Source organism: Hippocampus comes, unplaced genomic scaffold, assembly GCF_001891065.2.
Source record: "Hippocampus comes isolate QL1 unplaced genomic scaffold, H_comes_QL1_v1.1 scaffold269, whole genome shotgun sequence".
NCBI lineage: Eukaryota > Metazoa > Chordata > Actinopteri > Syngnathiformes > Syngnathidae > Hippocampus > Hippocampus comes.
Window position 1 is genome coordinate 451,957 of NW_017805376.1, and position 18,594 is coordinate 470,550.

At 40.9% G+C, this 18,594-nt stretch overlaps 1 protein-coding gene across 3 annotated transcripts in view; it reads left to right on the forward strand.

The window, feature by feature from the left end:
- Positions 1-13,552, forward strand: part of zswim8 (zinc finger, SWIM-type containing 8) — a 179,613-nt gene extending 166,061 nt beyond the window's left edge. For all 3 annotated transcript variants that reach the window (XM_019872083.1, XM_019872084.1, XM_019872085.1), the window contains 2 exons: positions 11,018-11,196; positions 13,230-13,552. In XM_019872083.1, the coding sequence (XP_019727642.1) occupies positions 11,018-11,196; positions 13,230-13,433 (383 nt within the window). In that variant the 3' untranslated portion in view covers positions 13,434-13,552. The remainder of the gene's footprint in view (positions 1-11,017; positions 11,197-13,229) is intronic.
- The last annotated feature ends 5,042 nt before the right edge of the window (positions 13,553-18,594 follow it).

The window sequence follows — 18,594 nt, forward strand, 5'->3', positions numbered from 1 at the left end:
CATGCCCACACTTGCTCTGCGCCTCTCACCGTGGGCAACTCCAAAGTGGAAGAGAGTCCAACCCCTCTCGAGAGAACTGGTACCAGAACCCAGGCTGTGTGTGGAGGTAAGTCCGACTATATCCAGTCTGAAATTTTCTACCTCGCGCACCAGCTCGGGCTCCTTCCCTGCAAGAGAGGTGACATTCCATGTCCCTAGAGCTAGCTTCTGCAGCCGAGGATCGGACCGCCAGGGTCCCCGCCTTTGGCTGCCGCCCAGTTCACACTGCACCTGACCCCTTTGGCCCCTCCCATGGGTGGTGAGCCCATGAGAAGGGGGACCCACGTTGCCTCTTTGGGCTGAGCCCGGCCGGGCCCCATGGGTGCAGGCCCGGCCACCAGGCGCTCGCCAACAAGCCACACCCCCAGGCCTGGCTCCAGAGGGGGGCCCCGGTGACCCACGTCCGGGCAAGGGAAACTGGGTTCCGTTTATTTTGTTCGTCATAAGGGGTTCGTGAGCCATGCTTTGTCTGGTCCCTCACCTAGGACCTGTTTGCCATGGGTGACTCTGCTAGGGGCATAAAGCCCCAGGCAACTTAGGATCATTGGGACACACAAACCCCTCCACCACGGTAAGGTGACGGCTCACGGAGGGGAAAAAAAAAAATGGAGTGACAGTTTATATCATGCAATGTTTTCTGCAGTATTTCAACTGTATCTTAAATAGTCTTCAAAATATAAATGTAAGGCCTTTAAATGTCATACATCACTGTATATTGTGTTGTAAAATAATATCCAGTCATCTGTTTTCTATGCCACTTACCCTATTACATGCACAGGTAAACTGAAGCCTATCCTAGCGGCCTTTGGGTGACAAGCGGTGTGTGCCCCAAACAACCATTCACACATCAAACGTGAGCACTCAGACTGAAGGAAAATTTAAAGCACCCTGGAAAATTTAAAGCAGGGGTGCTTGAGTCTTGTCCGCATCAGTAAGCTTAGCAGAAGATTGATAATAAGCCTGCAGATAGATCTGGATAGGGGCAAAGAACAGACTTGGGCACCCCTGATTTAGTCTTCATTGTTTCATGTATTTAGAATCAGCTACGTTAGTGGTGCATCAGGTTGCCCCCACGGACCATGAGTAGCCTGCGGGCCTGTTCTGAGAAGGGCGCACCACTGATGGGACTTTGTAATTTTCTGGGAATGTTATAGAAGTGATCTTTGGAAAATGCGAACGCTGGCCGATATTTATAGAAATAAATTGTTTCATATTGTCGCTGTCCCGTTGCGGGGCTGGGGGGTATATACATTAATGGGTTGTCTGAAATGCGGACACCTCATTAATGTAATTATTTTGACAAAAACAGACATCAATAAATATTATTAATTATTAACAAAATCATTAAAGGTATATTGATCCATTTTATTTCAGAAGTGTGTATCAAACCGGTAACCTTCACATAAATCAGTACACAAGCAACTGCTCTCAGCCTCAAAAAGGTTGGTGACCTCTCTGAGATAAGTCTTCCAATACAGGAAATGCCTCTTCCCATTTAGTTAGTTTTTTTTTTTTTTTTTTGAACAACAGAATTAATGTGTCCTGGTCACCTTTTCATCAAACATTACATCAAGGAGCGTCACCTTTTTCACCTACCCAATTTCCATGCCCCTCAATATAAGCTGATTGACAATGTTTTGGTGTTTATAGTTAAACAACACACTCTTTGTTTTCAACACATTCAACACCGATTTGTTTTCATTTATCGAGTTCTGTAGCAGTAGCAAATAAGACTAAGATTTAGTTCTTAACTCTGATACAGTCTTTGCAACAGAACAAATTATAGAGTAATCGGCATCGAAAATTGTATTGCACCTTGTAATTGGTCTGTATCATGCAGTTAGTGCTGTCAAGCGATTAAAAAAAAATGTGTGATTAATTCGGGTCTGTAATTAATCTATATTTTCATCTCATCTAAAAATTACTGAGAAAACCCCTATTTTCATTTTAAATTCATTACATTATTGAGGCAGATCAAAAGATAGAAGAAAAAGTGGCATTATAAAGTATTTTATTGTTTTTCAGCAGACTTGGACAGATGCAGTCCTAGCCATTTACTTTCTGCTGTATTTGAGACAAGTCAAAGTCCTACATGCAACCTTTAGTTTCGACCACAAGGGGAATTTCAAAGTTTTGTTTGGTTTTGTAAATCTCCAAAGAATTACAAAATAAAAATTAAATAGAACATTAGGTCCTTACAAAGTGCTTAGGTTAACATATAAAAAACAGTAAGAAAAAAATCTCAGAGCAATACAAGTACTCAACACTGAACTTGCTTCAGATAATAAACAAAAATAAAACAGACCCTTAAAAAACAGTGCTGTAAGTTAGCACTTCAACAATAACACTGTTCATCATCACAAACCAAAAGTGCTGAAATAAACGTCAATCACTTCTAGTAGTCTAAAGAGGACACATCAACTATGCCTCGTACGTAGGGTGTTCTCGAGTTTAGTTTGCCGAAGACCTTTGCTATTTATGGCTTGCTCGCTATAATGCTAACGTTTTCGGTGCTAACGTTAGCTGTGGCTGCACACGCGACTGGGTGCTTTGCATTGATGTGGGAGGCTAAATTTGAGCTGCTTCGGTGGTAAGCAAACTCCTTACAAATTAGGCACAACACTCTACCTTTAGCAATTGTGTCGTCAGGACGTTTTTGGAATGTAAATTTTCCATTTATTGGGTTGAGAACCCTCACATGCTCCTCCATGTTCACCTCTCCTCTCCTCACCGCTGCTTTGCTGGCCCTCCCAACTCCAATGGGAGCCAATCAGCTTATGCTAAACAAGCCCCAACATCATGACAGCCGATCAATGTCCGCTTCAGGCTGTGACTGACAGTTGTTGCCCCACCCTCAACAACTTGAACACAAGCTAACACATAAAAAGGGATATTATAAAAAGGCAACCCACCTATGAAACAATAAAGGCAGAGATCAAAATTTAGATCAACGCGACTACTTCTTCCTTTCATAACTTTGCTGCTGTGATTTGGGAATTTCTCCATTGCAAGACTAATAAAGGTTTTCTTTTTCTTAATTCTTAATTCTTTAAAAAAAAAACACGCTAAATGTGATGTAATTAATTAATTGCAATTAACATGATCATTTGACACCCCTACATGCAACATAAACTTTTTTGAGCTTTTAGCCATGTTAAAATGCTGGCAATACACAAGAGGGCACCACCTTCACAATGTATTGGAGATGTAGTTGTGGTGTTAGCTATTTCAAATTTTAGTTTAGCGTTTTTCTTTTTCCTCTGATGCGCAGTAATATTGAATGATGTGTGTGCCTCACGGTGTCGATCAGGCAAGAATCACTGCCTGAGGCGCCGGCCTCCCCGGCTGGAACTCCACAGGACGCACAAGAAGCGTATCTGGGAAAGAGACACAATGAGGAGCCTCCGTGACTGGAGCGCAGGTGTTGTCCCGATGTAGTTACCCCTGAAAAATAAATGCACGCCCTACCATGGGAGTGTGCATGAATTGAGTGAAAGCGGAGCAACATTGCCTGCTTGAAGAACACACTGTTGTGTATTTTGAGTTTCAGTTTTGTAAATGGTCGATAGCTGTGTGGAGAAGCAAAAGAAGGACTGCACTTAATCATGTTGGTCAGTAGACTTGAGGTGCGGTGCGCTAAACGACCACTCACAAAGTAGGACATCTAAAATGTGTATAGAAAATCTCATTCAATGCACCAAACAGCACTGATGAGCGTGTGAGCACAGTACAGGAATTATGTGAAAACAACTTAATAACTATTCATCCATACACACATTTTGAATAGTGAGTGTGATTTTAATCTAATTTCTGTGGAGTTTTGATCAATTTATTGGATCTTTTATATGTTTCTGACAGAATTAGAAACTTAGCATGGTGATTTGCCCTATTACACTGAGGTGCAATGGCTAAGCCAGGGAAAGGTGCTGCAAAGATGTTTCGAGCTCTGTGTGTCCAAGAACGGACAGCAAGGGGAAAGACACAACACAACTCAGAGATGAAAGGTTTTTGTGTGAAATGGCTTTTCTGTGCAACATTACAAGTCATCTGAATGCAATGAACTTGCAGCTGCAGGTGTCAGAAATGCCTTGAACTGGCGGTGACTTAAACCAGTGTTTTTCAAACCCTGTGCCCAGTGTGCCGCGAGATATTGTCAGGTGGGCTGTGGGAAATTATCCAATATGTATGCCTGTGCAGTCTGTTGCCTGGCAGAGTAATCATGTAGTTCTCTTATATATCAGTAAGTAGCAGCAGCAGCTAGCAAATTGCCTTGTGCTTCGAGACAAGCGAAGGTTCTGGCGCGAGGCAATAAAACGAAAGCTATCTTTCATTTGGATTTACTTTTACCGGAGATGCAACGGCACTGACTCGACAAAATTGCCCTTAAACCGAGGGCAACTTTGCAGAAAACGCCTGTGGAAAGGTGCACCCAAAGTCAATTTTTAGCTATTCTTGAACCATTTGGACTATCAGCATAGTTTTGGTCACTTTTTGAAATATTCAAAATGTCACATTATGAATATTTCTCCCATACAGTAAGAATTTGTGTAAGTGCTCCTGTCACTGAACTATGGATGTTTGAAAACAGAAGAAAAAGGTGAATCTTATGTTCGTCTAGTTTCTTTTCACAATATCTGCCTTGAAAATGAATGAACGATAGAATGTTGATTAGGACTTGAAAACACTACAGGATCAAAGCTTAAGTCTCCCCAAGCTTCAGTTCAAATTTGACAATTGTAACATGTAGGGTACCATTCAAATCTCCAGAAACTCAGCTTTTAAAAGATGTATAACATGTTGACACATGACAATGTGCATCAGCGATTTGTTTTGACAGATGACGGAGGGCCCTTTATGGGGCCCTCCTAACTTCAAGGTGTTCCATCTCCAAACAAAACACCCTTCACTCCGAAACAAAAATGTGGAGTATGTTCGCCTGTGTGAACACACAGAGAAACAAGGAACACCCATGAGCAAAAAAACGCCGAGGTAAACAAGCGAGCCTCGAAAGCAAGTTAATAATAATAATTATAAGACATTTTATTCATAAGCACCTTTCAAAACACTCAAGGACACCTTACAATCAAAACAAGAACAATAAAAGCACATAAAAAATTATAAATAATAAAAGAAGAGATAAATTTAAACTGAGTATGCGATTTTAAATAGGTGGGTTTTGAGATGGGATTTGAATGTGGGAGGAGAATAAATTTTTCGGATGTTGGGTGAGAGTGAGTGCCAGAGTTTGGGGGCAGAGTGGCTGAAAGCTCTGCACCCCATCGTGCTGAGACGGACGGGCAAAGGGTAGACAGAGGATGAGGACCTGAGGGAACAAAAGGGAACGGAAATTTGAAAAAGGTCATACAGATGGGGGGGGCAAGCTTATGGATGGCTTTAAATGTATAGAGGAGTATTTTTAAGTTGATTCTAAGTTTGATAGGGAGCCAGTGGAGCTGTCAGAGGATGGGGGTGACGTGATGAAAGGAGGGGGTTCTAGTCATGATTCGGGCTGAAGAATTCTGGACCAGTTGAAGTTTATGGAGGAATTTGTGATGGACACCGAAAAGAAGTGAATTGCAATAATCAATAGAGGAGGTGACGAGACTGTGGACAAGGATAGCAGTGGTGTGAGGGGTGAGAGAGTTACCATGTCGCTGAACTTGTGGCTAAATAAAAAAAATCCCAGTGGCAGAGCAATTAATACTTCCCGCCTGCAAAGCCATTGTAAATGAAATGTTTGGACCCAAAGCGGCTAAAGAAATAGCCTGACTGCTGTAAAAAATAAAAACATAGAATGAATGAGAGCTGTTGAGGAAGAGCTTCTAATGTCAATCATCGATTGCTGCCAGGATATCAGATCTGTGTTCATCCAAACCATTTATCACACAGAGTGAGAATAAATATGAAAGACTATAAAATATTTGATTGATGTGGATTTGACTCCTATTCAAGGTGTTATAATATAGTGTTATTCTTCAATGTTAAAAAACAACAAAAAAAAACCCTTCTAATAACAATATAACACCTTAATTGTTAAAATAAGCTTTTTTTCACATTTTCAGCTAGTGGTGTGTCGTGGGATTTTTTTCAATGAAAGAAACGTGCCTTGGCTCAAAAAAGATTGAAAAACACTGATTTAAACCATGGGCTCTGATAAAGTTAACGGCGCGCGTGATGGTGTTCATTGCATGTTCCATTTTCAAGGCTTTACCAAACAACGATTCCTGGTGTATGATGCAATGGTAAGCTGTCAACTGACATGTGGCGTTTTCCTCCTGCATCTTCTCCTGTATCTTTGCCGACAATCCACTCCTGTGTCCACACATCGCAGGTGCCCCGTCGGTTGTCAAAACCACGTGTTTTTCCCAAGGCAGCTCCATCTCATTTACACATCTTGACACCTCTCCAAACAAATCAACGGGGCATGATTTGTTTGTGCCATGCATAGGACATAAAACCAAAAACTCCTCTGTCACGCTTCGGCTGGAGTCCACTTGGCGGATGAAAATTGACAACTGGGCAATGTCGAAAATGTCGGCGCTCTCATCCACAGCCAAGGAGTATGCGGTGAAATATTTTCTTCTTTTCACAAGCTGCTCTTTTAGATAAATGGACAACTGCTGGCAGTTGTGTTCCTGCTCATTCTCACGTTGAAAAAGAGTTACTTTTTTTCTGGGCAAACTTCGTCACAAAGTTTAAGCATATAGTTGTTAATGAAATCCCCCTCCATAAATGGCCAGTTAATTTAGCGATCTCTTCTGCCACAATAAAATTGGACTTGACAGCAGCCTGGCTTTGTGCTTTGGCTTTTTTGAACAGAGCCTGTTGAGATTTGAGTCTTCGTTTTAATTCCTCAGCCTTCTGTAGCCTTTGTTCCATGTCCATATTCTTTTTTTTGTCCGCGTTTTTCGTTTCATGATGTCGTCTCAAATTATTCTCTTTCAATACCGCCACACTTTCTCCGCACAGAAGACACACAGGTTTTCCAGCTACGTCCATGAACATGTATTCCGACTCCCACCTTGTTTGAAACCCCCCGGTTCTCAGTGTTCACCTTTCGTTTTGCCATTTTTGGTGGGTATCTGAAAGTTAACATTACTGTTATGCTAACGACTGCTGCACTAATAAATATTGAAATGAAGCGGCCGACTGCTTGGCGTGTCACTGTTGCATTGTGGGAAATGTAGTATTGGTCTGCGGGCTGCCGGCTTGCTGCGGTCTGCGGGTCGCTTCTAATAATAAATCAATATCATCCCAGGGGCCGTAGAAAACCTTCTCACGGGCTGGATGTGGCCCGCAGGCCTTTACTTTGACATAGGTGCTATAACCATTGTCTTCATTCCTGTAATGCAAGTAAGTACCAGCGCCAGTAATTCTCTGTTCCCTTCATCATAATTTGATTCTCTCGGTATGAAAAAGGCACAGGGGGTGAAGTCTCTGGTCGACTGGGGAGCGCCCACTTCTGAATCTGAAGCGTCCACCTCTAAAACAAATGGTAGATCAGGATTAGGGTGATGCAAGATTGGTGGATTAGAGAATGCTCTTTGAAGGTTATTAAATGCGGTTTCGGTTTCTGATGTCCACTGAAATTTGGTCTTGGTCGAAGTTAATTTGGTTAATGGTGCTGCTAATTGACTGTAGTTCCAGATAAATCGGCAATAAGAATTAACAAAACCTAGAAGTCGTATCAAGTGCTTTCTAGTAGTGGGTATTGGCCATTTAACGACTGCTTTGATTTTAGTGGGATCAACTCTTAGCCGACCTCATTCAATAATGAATCCTACGAACTGAATAGCATCGACACTCGTTTCTCAGCCTTTGCAAATAATTAGTTTTCCAAAAGTCATTGTAAAATGGGACAAATGGGCTGTTTGTGGCTCCTCAGGGTTCTCGAGAATATTCAAATATCATCCAAATAAACAAAACAACTGATATTGATGAGATCTCGGAGAACATCATTGATTAGGCCAGTCCTTGTCAAATAGTGGGGCACGCCGCGATGCCGGGGGGGATGCGTGTGACTCTGGGGAACATGCTTTTTTGCCGAAGAGAATAGAATAAAGTGTAACTGCACATCCACTACAGCCGTTGGCAGTGGCACCCTCATTGTCAGCTTGTGCGCAGGGAGTATTAGCTCTATGGTGTAGTTTTTATTTATTTATTTATTTATTTTTGCGCCGAGCGGGTGATATGAAGTGCAGGAAACAAACCTCAAGAGACAAGATGAAAAGAAAGGCAGAGAGAGGCGAAGATAATGAGGCAAATGAAATTCACCTGAAAGCTAAGACAAGGAAATATGATGAAGCGTATGTAGCGCTTGGCCTCAAAGTGACTACAGTGGGAGACGAGGAAAGGCCGGTGTGTTAACTGTGTCTGAAAGTGCTGGTGGCGGACGGCATGAAGCCAAATGCCGTATTTTCCGCACAAAAAGGCGCACTGGATTATGAGGCGCACTTTAAATGAATAGACGATTTTGTAATTTTTTTCATATATTTGATGCGCCGCACTGTAAGACGCAATCCACAATGCATCCACTAGATGGATCTACGATCAAGAAAATGCTGTCACTCGAGTGAAGCGCACCTCAGCAGTCCATAGTCCGCAGCTCTGTGCTGTGCGCGCGTGATTCAACCAATCAGCGCCAACGCAACCCACGTCACAGATCAAAGAAGCTTTGAACAAACGACAACAGCTAAGATAGCTTAGCTGTTGAGTGGCGTTGCTACAGAACGATCAAATGTCAGTAGAACTTATTTAATAAAGCAGCGACACAGTTCACTTAACCAACAGGAAGTTATAACATTGACTCTCTTGCCGCTGCTCTATTTCCGTGTTCAACTGCGTAACCCGATCGCCTTAAGTTTGAACTCTGCGTTGTAAGCATGTCTCTAGCAAGGAGCCATTTTGAGGTTGACATATTACCTTAGTAGCCATACACAAGGCGCATCGGATTTTAAGGCGCGCTGTGAGCTTATAAGAAAATGGAAGGCTTTTTGATGCGCCTTTTAGTGGGGAAAATACGGTAAATCAATGCTCCACTTACAGGCATTTCACCTCAATCACGCTGATAAGCCGCTGGAAAAGTTGTGCACTGCAAAATGTGCTCATTGTAGCCAATAATCCGGACTTCCTCATTTTGATTTAAAAAAAAAAAAAGAAGAGATAAAAAAAATCACTACAAATTGTTTTATTCATTTTTGTTTTGTAGACTAAAGTGTTTTATATATTCTGCTCCTGAGTTAATGTTGCTGAACTGAATTTGAACTTATTATTTATTGAATTTATTCAATTTTAGTTTTCAGACTCAAATGGTAAATTGGTCAAAAATGTTGACAGTTTAAACAAATTTTTTTCAGGCAAATTGATGCATTTAAAATCTTTTCTGTTACAGATTAAAAACAACTTTAATAAAGTTATTCTTTGTTGTAAATTTAACTATATTTCTTTTTTCTTTTCTAAATGTTAATAAAGGTACAATGTAATGCAGAAGTGTACTTATAACAATTTTAAAGACAAATGATAACTATCGTGGCAGCAGAGAGTGGGGGGGTGAATTGTTTTCTTCTTGGGAAGGCGGGGTGCATAACAGAAAATAACTGAGAGACACTGGACTAGCCTCTGGAAAACAGCAAGAGCGTTGGTTGAACCAAAAGGCATGACAAGATCTTCAAAGTGTCCGATGGATGTTTTGAAAGCCGTTTTCTAGTCATCTACCTCGCAAATCCGTACTAAATGATAGGTGCGACGAAGAGCCAATTTGGAAAAATCATGGCGGATTGCAAAGGAGCAAATGCAGCATCAGGATAACGGAGAAAACATAAATCAAGGCAAGAGTCAAAAACGGAACAAGAGTAATAAGAGAGCCTCTCGACAAAATGCACATGAACAATGACTTGAGCAAGGTGAAATTATCTGACAGCTTGACATTGGTGCATAAGGTCCTTAAATAGTCCAAATAATTGTGATGCCAGACACATGTGCGGCAAGAAATCCGAGAATGCCTCTGCAACCTGCTGGACACTAACAGAACGTGATCCTGACACCCACACTGTACATTTTCTTCACAGGCAAGGTCACGGCGGCAATTAGCTTTCCACGGTGTCAAATGGCTTTTCATTATTTTGTGGGAAAAATATGGTCATTATAATGAAGTTTATGTTATAAAGGTGTTCTTGTAAGATTCATTGGCAAATGAAAATGAATTTCGTGAAAACAATACATTATAGAGGTGAAAACATAAATGAGGTACGTTGAAACGAGGTTTGACTGTCGTTCTTTTGTTGGCAGTAACACAGTTCTTTTAGGCCGCTTACACTTTGAGGTGGAAGCTCCGGCACATACAGATACTTGTCCTTCTAAACGTTCAGCCCAAAAAAGGAGAGCTTAAACAGTGATGCAGCCTAGATGTCCATGATCACTTTGGTTGAACTGCAGAGATCCACATCTAAGGTGGCAAAATCTGTCCATGTGGGCCAAGGGTGGCAGCCAAGCCAAATGTGGGAACCCTGGTGGTCTGATCCCCGGCGACATAAGATGGCTGTAGGTTGAATGTCACCTCTCTGACAGGAAAGGAGCCCGAGCTGGTGTGCAAGGTTGAGAAATTCCAACTAGAGATAGTCAGGCTCATCTTGACACATGGCTGTAGCTTTGATACCAGTCCTCTCAAGCAGGTGTGGGGAATAATAGTGTTGTTCTTCAATGTTAAAAAAAAAAAAAAAAACGCTTCTAAAAACAACATCACACTTTAATTGTTAAAATAAGCTTTTTTTTTCACATTTTCAGCGAGTGGTGTGCCGTGGGATTTTTTTCAATGAAAGAAACATTTCCTTGGCTCGGAAAAGATAACAAAAACAACTGGATTATAGTGACACACAGTTATTAAGAACACTACAGTGCCTGGCCAACACTGCAGCCACCTTCAGTTGTTCTATTTTGATAAGACTGTCTTTTCACCTTTTCTCATATTCTGTTTTGTCAGGAGTCAACTTCGTCTACCAATTCTGTGTGGGAGTGGCTAAAGGTGTCCTGAGTCCATTTGTTCTTCAGGAGATCATCATGGAGGCTCTACAGAGGCTGAATCCTGCTCACATTCACGCTCACCTACGAACACCTGCCTTCCACCAGCTTGTTCAGCGGTGTCAACAGTCATACCTGCAGGTATGACACATTTATAGCCAAATGCATATCAGCAGAAGGTTGCTCAGTTTTGCAAAATATATTTTCCATTTTCATAATCAGTATTGAAATACACTTAAATAATTGGCCACGAATTTTCTCGAGGTTCACTTGTCTGACTTCAGTGACAGACTAAATGTGAGCAAGACTAAATAAATGATTGGTTGTCTCAATTGCACAGTGATTTCCAAACAGGGTCATGTGTGGGGCTATCACTGTTGGAATGTTTTTTAGAATATTTTATCGATTATTCCATTGATTAATCAAACAATCAAATACATATTATTTTGCATTGAAATGTCTGACAACCAATGTATCTCAATTACCATTTATTAACCAGTTATTGTTGTTTATTGGTTATGAGTTAGTGCTAAATAACAACTAAACCATTAAGCAATATCACATGAGAGGGAATTACAGTAGAATCCCATGTATAGTAGGGCCCCGTAAGATAAATCAATCTGAAAAAGCAATTTTTTTTTTCTGTTTGCTGGTTCCCATCATCATCTGGTTGTATTTGAATGTTTATAATGCTCACATGAAGCAGTCTCACGATTCAGTATCAAACATGATGGTTGACCCTTATACTAACCCTCTTTTTGTCTGTTTTGGCCAGTCTTGGTATTTAATTAGTTTAGCTTGGAAAATGCATAATAGCTGCAAAATACACCTTTATATTGATATATTTCACTTTTATGGCAACATTTCAAAACACAGGTATGTCCATCAAGTGTGGAGATGAAATGTGTGCATATCATTGCCGGACAATAGGCAACATTAGACAATGAACAACAGGGGGACACAAAATAAAACAGTGCCATAATGCATTGCAAACATTTGGCCAGACCAGAAACAACAAACAAGATGCACCCTCGCATGGTATTCCACATTTTTTACAAAAAGGGTATGTAAGCATGTTTTGTAAAACCCCCACCCCCATATGATGGTGTCCACTCAACTAGGACAAGCATAGAGGCGCGTACGCGCAGTGAATATTTCAGCTACGAGGAATCGGTATAGTTTGGGAGAGGGGACGCCACTCAGGTGACATTAAAAAGCAACACCATGCCGAGTATTTTTAACAAGCCAGGAGCTGATATGTCCGAGTTACGTGTGCTTTCTCTGAGTCCCCCGCAAAGGTGACAGCTTTGTGGCTCATTATGTCCATATCACAAGCAGAACTGTGCTTGTAAATGGAGCTGTTGAATTGCCCATTCGCTTCCAGTGGGACAGACATGACACACTTTCAGTTTCAGCATCCCACACCTTTCAATACAATTGAACTTTACTTAACATACTATGTTATCTTGGCACTAGTTCACTTGGTAGAATTGTTCAATAGAACATTCCAACATGAATTATCACACATCATGACACTTCAAATTTTCGCATTCAGCGTTTCAGCATTCATAAGCAATTTTCCAGACATTGCACATCATCTCGGGGCGGAGGGGGAACAACAACAAAATATATATATATTTTAGGCCATATGGCAGGGCTCCAGACTGCCCCTAAATGTTGGCTCCTAAAATTTGAAACGGTGCAAGTAATTTTATTTACACCTGCGCAATGAGTAAATCTGCTCTTTATTTTTTTTTTAATTGCTATTCTTGAATAATTGTTGTAACTGACAACTTTCTACTCTATGCTTCAGCCAATTTATCAGACATGAGTGAAAATGAGTGGAGTAAATTGCTCGTCAACTTACGATGTGTGCCCCTAAATTTTGTATTTACATAATAAATTTTTAAATGAGGGGCCTCTGTGCTACTTAGTTAAAAAAAAAAGTTAGTCTGGAGGCCTCCCATATGGCCTTGGCCTAATGTCGACACAGTTCAACCACTTATACACCTGCAAGATATCCACCACGGCACTTGACAAGGAATGTAGTTGACAGGTCCTTAATCATATCAATGTGATTTGGGGAGGAGGTTATTTCAGAATTGTTTGATTCCATGCAATCCTCCAAGATAATCATCCTTTGTCCTTTTTTTTTTTTTTTTTTTTTTTTTTAGTATATCCATCACAGGCTCATCCACTTAACACCTGCTGACTATGATGACTTTGTCAACATCATCCGCAGCGCCAGAGCTGCTTTTTGTCTCACGCCGGTGGGTGTGATGCAGTTAAATGATGTACTGCAGAACCTGAAGAGAGGCAAACAGACTAAAGAGCTTTGGCAACGCATTTCCCTCGAGATGGCATCATTTTCACCCTGAATATACGCATCTGGGGGAATCCATTGAGCATCATTACTGCTGCTGGACTGAGCCAGCCACATCTACTCTTTTAGTCTGAAATCTTGCTTTCATCCCACCACAATCCCCAGCAATGTAGATTGAGCAAACACAGCACACAGATCCACTACCAGTCCCCGTTTTCTGTGTCTGGCAAAGTGTGTCTCACTACAATCAAATCTAATGTAATATTGCATTATTTTTTTTTCTGTTTCCACTGAAAACCATTAAGAGTAAGCTTGTTCTATTTATGGTGTTTTGTCATTAGGCGTAGAAAAAAAAGTAGTGTGTTTCCGGTAACCCGACCGACCTAGAATTTCTACGTCGAAAAAAAACTTTACGGTCGGCATTTTTTTCAAACAACCCTCCACATTTTTGTGTAGAGGGTTTACATCAGTGCAAACTCTTGCAATATTCACGTTGAGCGATTGGGTCGTTTGCCCTGTCGTCTGTCAACAACATTGAAACATGGCGGCGGCCGCGATCTCCGACGACAGTTTAAACCGCGTTTTGTGTGTTACAGTCGCATGCTCGCACCGTAATGTTACGAAAATAGCATCCATTGATGTATCGAAAAAATTCAGCGAACTATTTGATGAACACCACGGGCCGAGCAAAAACCAATGTCTTCTTGTTTTATGTTTTATGGTTATTTTGTTTAAATTTTTTATGGGAAAAAAAAAGATTAAAAAAAAAAAACCAACTTTGTCCGACCTACCGACCCTATGCTGAAATTTCATGTTACCGGAAACACACTATCTTTTTTTGTTTGGCCTTATAAATAAAATGACTGGGTCCTCCCTCAAGAGCATTGTCCAACAAAAAGAATATATGAAACTCTCACTTGGAAAATACTGTGGTTGTTGTTTTTTTTTTTGTATTTTTTTTTTCAGGAGGGCGGCAGGTGGCATAAGAAATGGAAAATGGATTTTTGTGAACATATATAAATATAATGGATGGTAACAACTGGATGATGTGAGACCTTTGTCACTAAACACTAACAATAGAGCTGTTGGGTATGTATTGCCAACTTGTTTCGAAAATGTAATGACGAAAACAGAAAATGATTTGTGTTCACCGTAGGTGAAGATTTTTTAGGATTTAGTACAGGCTACATGTCATTGTTCTGTATTGTACATGACATACCAAATGCAGAGATAATGTGATCGTCTCAAATTAAATATTTACATTTAAGTGCACCTTTGCAGTGGTGTCAGTATAGCCCGAGAGCCCGTTAGAGGCAACCACTTCACTGAGCAAGATTACCTCACACTTAATTGTCATTCCTTCCTTCAAGTTTATGTTTGGAGCAGTTTTCGTTGCCATCAGGTGTGAGTATCTACATTGCTGTCAAAGGTAATGTTGACCATCAACGATTTTCAGGTGACACACAGATCATTTGTTTAGTTTGTCTAATGTTGTGCTATGAACAACTGATTCAATTGCTAGACCATAAACAATTATGGTTATAGGATTCTAATATAGGTTTTGCAAAATGTAAGAAGATAACATTTTAATACAGTATGTATTTTGTTTTTTAATGGGATTTTTTTAATGAAGACAAGCATTTCCTTTGTCAAGTTCAAAACATGTATTTTCTTTGTGGGTATGTATTCTATTGGTCCCAACCAAACTCATTGCTTGTTACACAGACACTCAGACTACGTTTAGATGCAGTCAATAACACTTTTAAAACCCGTATAATGGCAGTATTTGTGTTTTTAAAGACGATTTAAACATGCGCAAAATCCCCTGAGTTACCCCGTTTCCAGACACGCCACCAGGATTTTTTCTCCCCCGAGGCTTCTCGGAGGCTTGACCAATATTGGTGGGTGGGGGGATCAGAGAAAAAATAAAATAAATTTTCATGACTTCACTTGACTATCACCTGTTGTTGAAATATTCGCCTTGCTCATGTCCAAGCCTGTATTTTCTTGACTTTTATCATTCTCGAACACAGTCATAGGCTGGGTTCGTATTTTCTTGTTTGTTCCATGTTTTCTTCATTCTTGATTATCGCGTTTTCCTCTGGCGTTTTTGGTTTTTCTTGTTGATTGGCTTTTCCTTGTATTTTTTTGACAAGTGATTTTGTGTTTTTAATTTCCCTTGCTGTTTGCAAGCGTTTTTGGTTAGCCTCGTTCTTATCCTAGTTATTTTGTTACCAGCGCTTTATGTTGTACTTTGTTGGTCTTGTGACCTTATTGTGTAAATGAACGATTTTTGTATTTTGAACTTCTCTGAATTTGTGGGATCCGCTCCTGTTCTGGGCTAGTCCGGCACCTTAACAGAATATTTCGACCATGGATCCCTCAGACTGACAAGTTTAGGACAACTCCAGCCAGCCAAGGAACACTGCTAGGATAGCAGGGGGAAGCGCTAACAGAACTCCATGATGGGGTTGCCCTACTGGCTCACCGGTTTGAAGAATTAGACTCACGTGTGGAACAGTGGGGCACCCGAGGCACGCTTCCCTCAGTTTCTCAAACTGCTGTTGTTGGAGTGCCTTCCTCTCCAACAAGTTTTCATGAATCAAATTTACCCCATCCCTCACGCTATGGTGGTGAGCCCGGACTTTGTGGGCAGTTCATTCACCAGTGAACACAAATTCAGCAAGCCTCCATTCACACCAATGATAATTCCAAGGTTGCTTTCATTATGAGCCTTGTTGACTGGCCAGGCTAGTTGGGCTATGGCTGTGACCAATGCGCGGCCGGAACTTCGGTCCTCTTTTCTGGAATTTATTGCATCCACCCCCCAAAGAGGCTGTAGGACAACTATTGGACTATGCTGAGGGTAATTAGTCGGTGGCTGAATACTCAATTCGTTTTCGTATTTTCGATGCTGAAAGCGTGTTCGATGACTGCATTACACAGCATATTCCGCCATGGACTCAGCTCGTCTGTCAAGGACGAACTGGTGGTTCGTGACCAACCACCTAGAAGAGCTTAAGACACTGGCAGAACTAGTGGCCAGAACAGACTGGAGCTGACGATGGAGATAGCGGTACGTGAGAGCACACTTAGCATCAGGGCTCTCGTGGACTCTGGACATAGACGAGGGCACTGTCATGACTCTCTTCTGTCTGTCTCCAGCAGGTGGGATTGGTGGATCATCCTTTCCCGTTCCACACCTGTTCCCAATCATGTCATCAACTCTCACCTGTTATAAGAGACTATACAAGACATCACCTGTTGTCAAAATATTTGCCTTGCTCATGTCCAAGCCCTTATTTTCTTGACCTTCGTTGTTCTCAAGCACAATCATAGTCTGGGTTCGTATTTTCTTGTTTGTTCCATGTTTTCCTAATTTTTGTTTCTAAGTGTTATTCTCGGGCGGTTTTGGTTTTCCTTGTTGTTTGTCTTTTCTTTGTCTTTTTGTGACAAGTGATTTTGCGTTATTAATTTCCCTTGCTGTTTTCGTTCGCCTTATTTTTATCCTGATTATTTTGTTACCAGCGTTTTATGTTGTACTTTGTTGGTCTTGTGAAGTTATTTTATAAATAAATCATTTTTGTATTTCAAACTTTTCTTTGTCTGCATTTGTGGGATCCGCTCCTGTTCCGGACTAGTCCGGAACTTTAACATAACCATTTCCAATAAAATGGCCACCAACTACCATGTATAATACAGCATAAACTTTTGTAGATGTAAAAACATGAACAGTAAAAACAATTTAATTACAAATACAGTATGAAGAAAACATTTATTCAGCAACTGAAAAGTGCCTTCTCCAGTTCAGGATGCGCTGCAACCCAAAGCCGTTTACGATCATCTTTAAATCAATTAGCCTCAAAATCTGCCATGATTTTGTTGCCATTACGGATGATTGTTGAAATTGTTGACTTCGCCATTTCGTAGTCTCAGCCGAGCTTCGTCTTGGAGACTCCCTTTCGAAAGTGAGAGACAATTTCAGCCTTCGCAGACAGCGAGATTTGCTTCCGTTTACCAGACATGTTTTTAGACAATGTGTCAGGACCACGCCATGCATCAAGATGTACAACAATGTATGAGTCATTCAGTAGCGTTGCTAAGCAATGGAGGGGAATCCCGCGCTGTACATTTTGTTCATAAGCAATGTCACGGCAGCAGTCAGCTTCGTTGTAGGAGGTGAAGGCCTTTTCGCTATTTTGTGGGAAAAATCTGGTTGCTATAACTAAGTGCACTTTATAAAGGTGTTTGTTGTAAGCAAAATCGGCAAATGGAAAGTGAATTAGGTGAAATCAAGACTTTGATGTGAACGGTATTGGGGTGAAAATGTAAACAAGGAATGTTGAAAAGAGGTTTGACTGTTTCGCTTAAAAAAAGTCATCGCAAATAATACTTAGATACAGTATGCGAGAGTCAGCGTGGACGAGACTCGCGAGACACAACAAGGGACAGTGATGGGTGAGGCTGCGATGATGCAGAGCCACTCCTTTTGTTTGTCTTTTTTTCTTTCTTTAAATGAATACAGTACTGTATTTTGGAAAGCCAGGTGAAGCACTGAAGCCGTAAAACATGAAGTGGCAAGGAATTGCTGTATAATAAACATGTTTGACAACAACGCTGAACCATACTGACTGACATATATACTTATGGTTGCATTTTTGATGATTAATAGCAAGTTTTGACCCAAAGAACCCGGTAATAATCAGTGTACCAAGTGTCATCTGTTTACTAAAAATTATTTTTTGTTTTTTTTAGAACTTGCTTTCAAGTACATAAGATCAGAACAATGAGGCATATGGCCCACTAAAAACATCTTGAAGTTCAAATTTGGTGTTATTTACTCAAACTTAACGACTAGAAGTTAATTAAAATACCTAACACAATACAGTATTGATAATGTAAGAGTAATTGTATATAACTTATTGCTCTCTGCTTTTGGATGTATAATCAACTTAGTAGTGCTTCATTTGGGTACAAAGCAAATGGGAAAGTGCACAGTGGGCGAACCAAGGTGGTCTGTCATGCTGAAAAGACCAGCTGGGTCTTGTTCACAGCTTTGAAGCGAGGTTAACAGCCTCTGATCAAGAAGAAAATATCAGTCCCTGGACGTCGCATCTGGACATCTCAACAGCTTCAATTACAAACCACCAACCTCCAGCATGACCCCTTTGACCACCCTTAGGAATGCATAGTGTGTATGTTCCCCCACCCCTCTG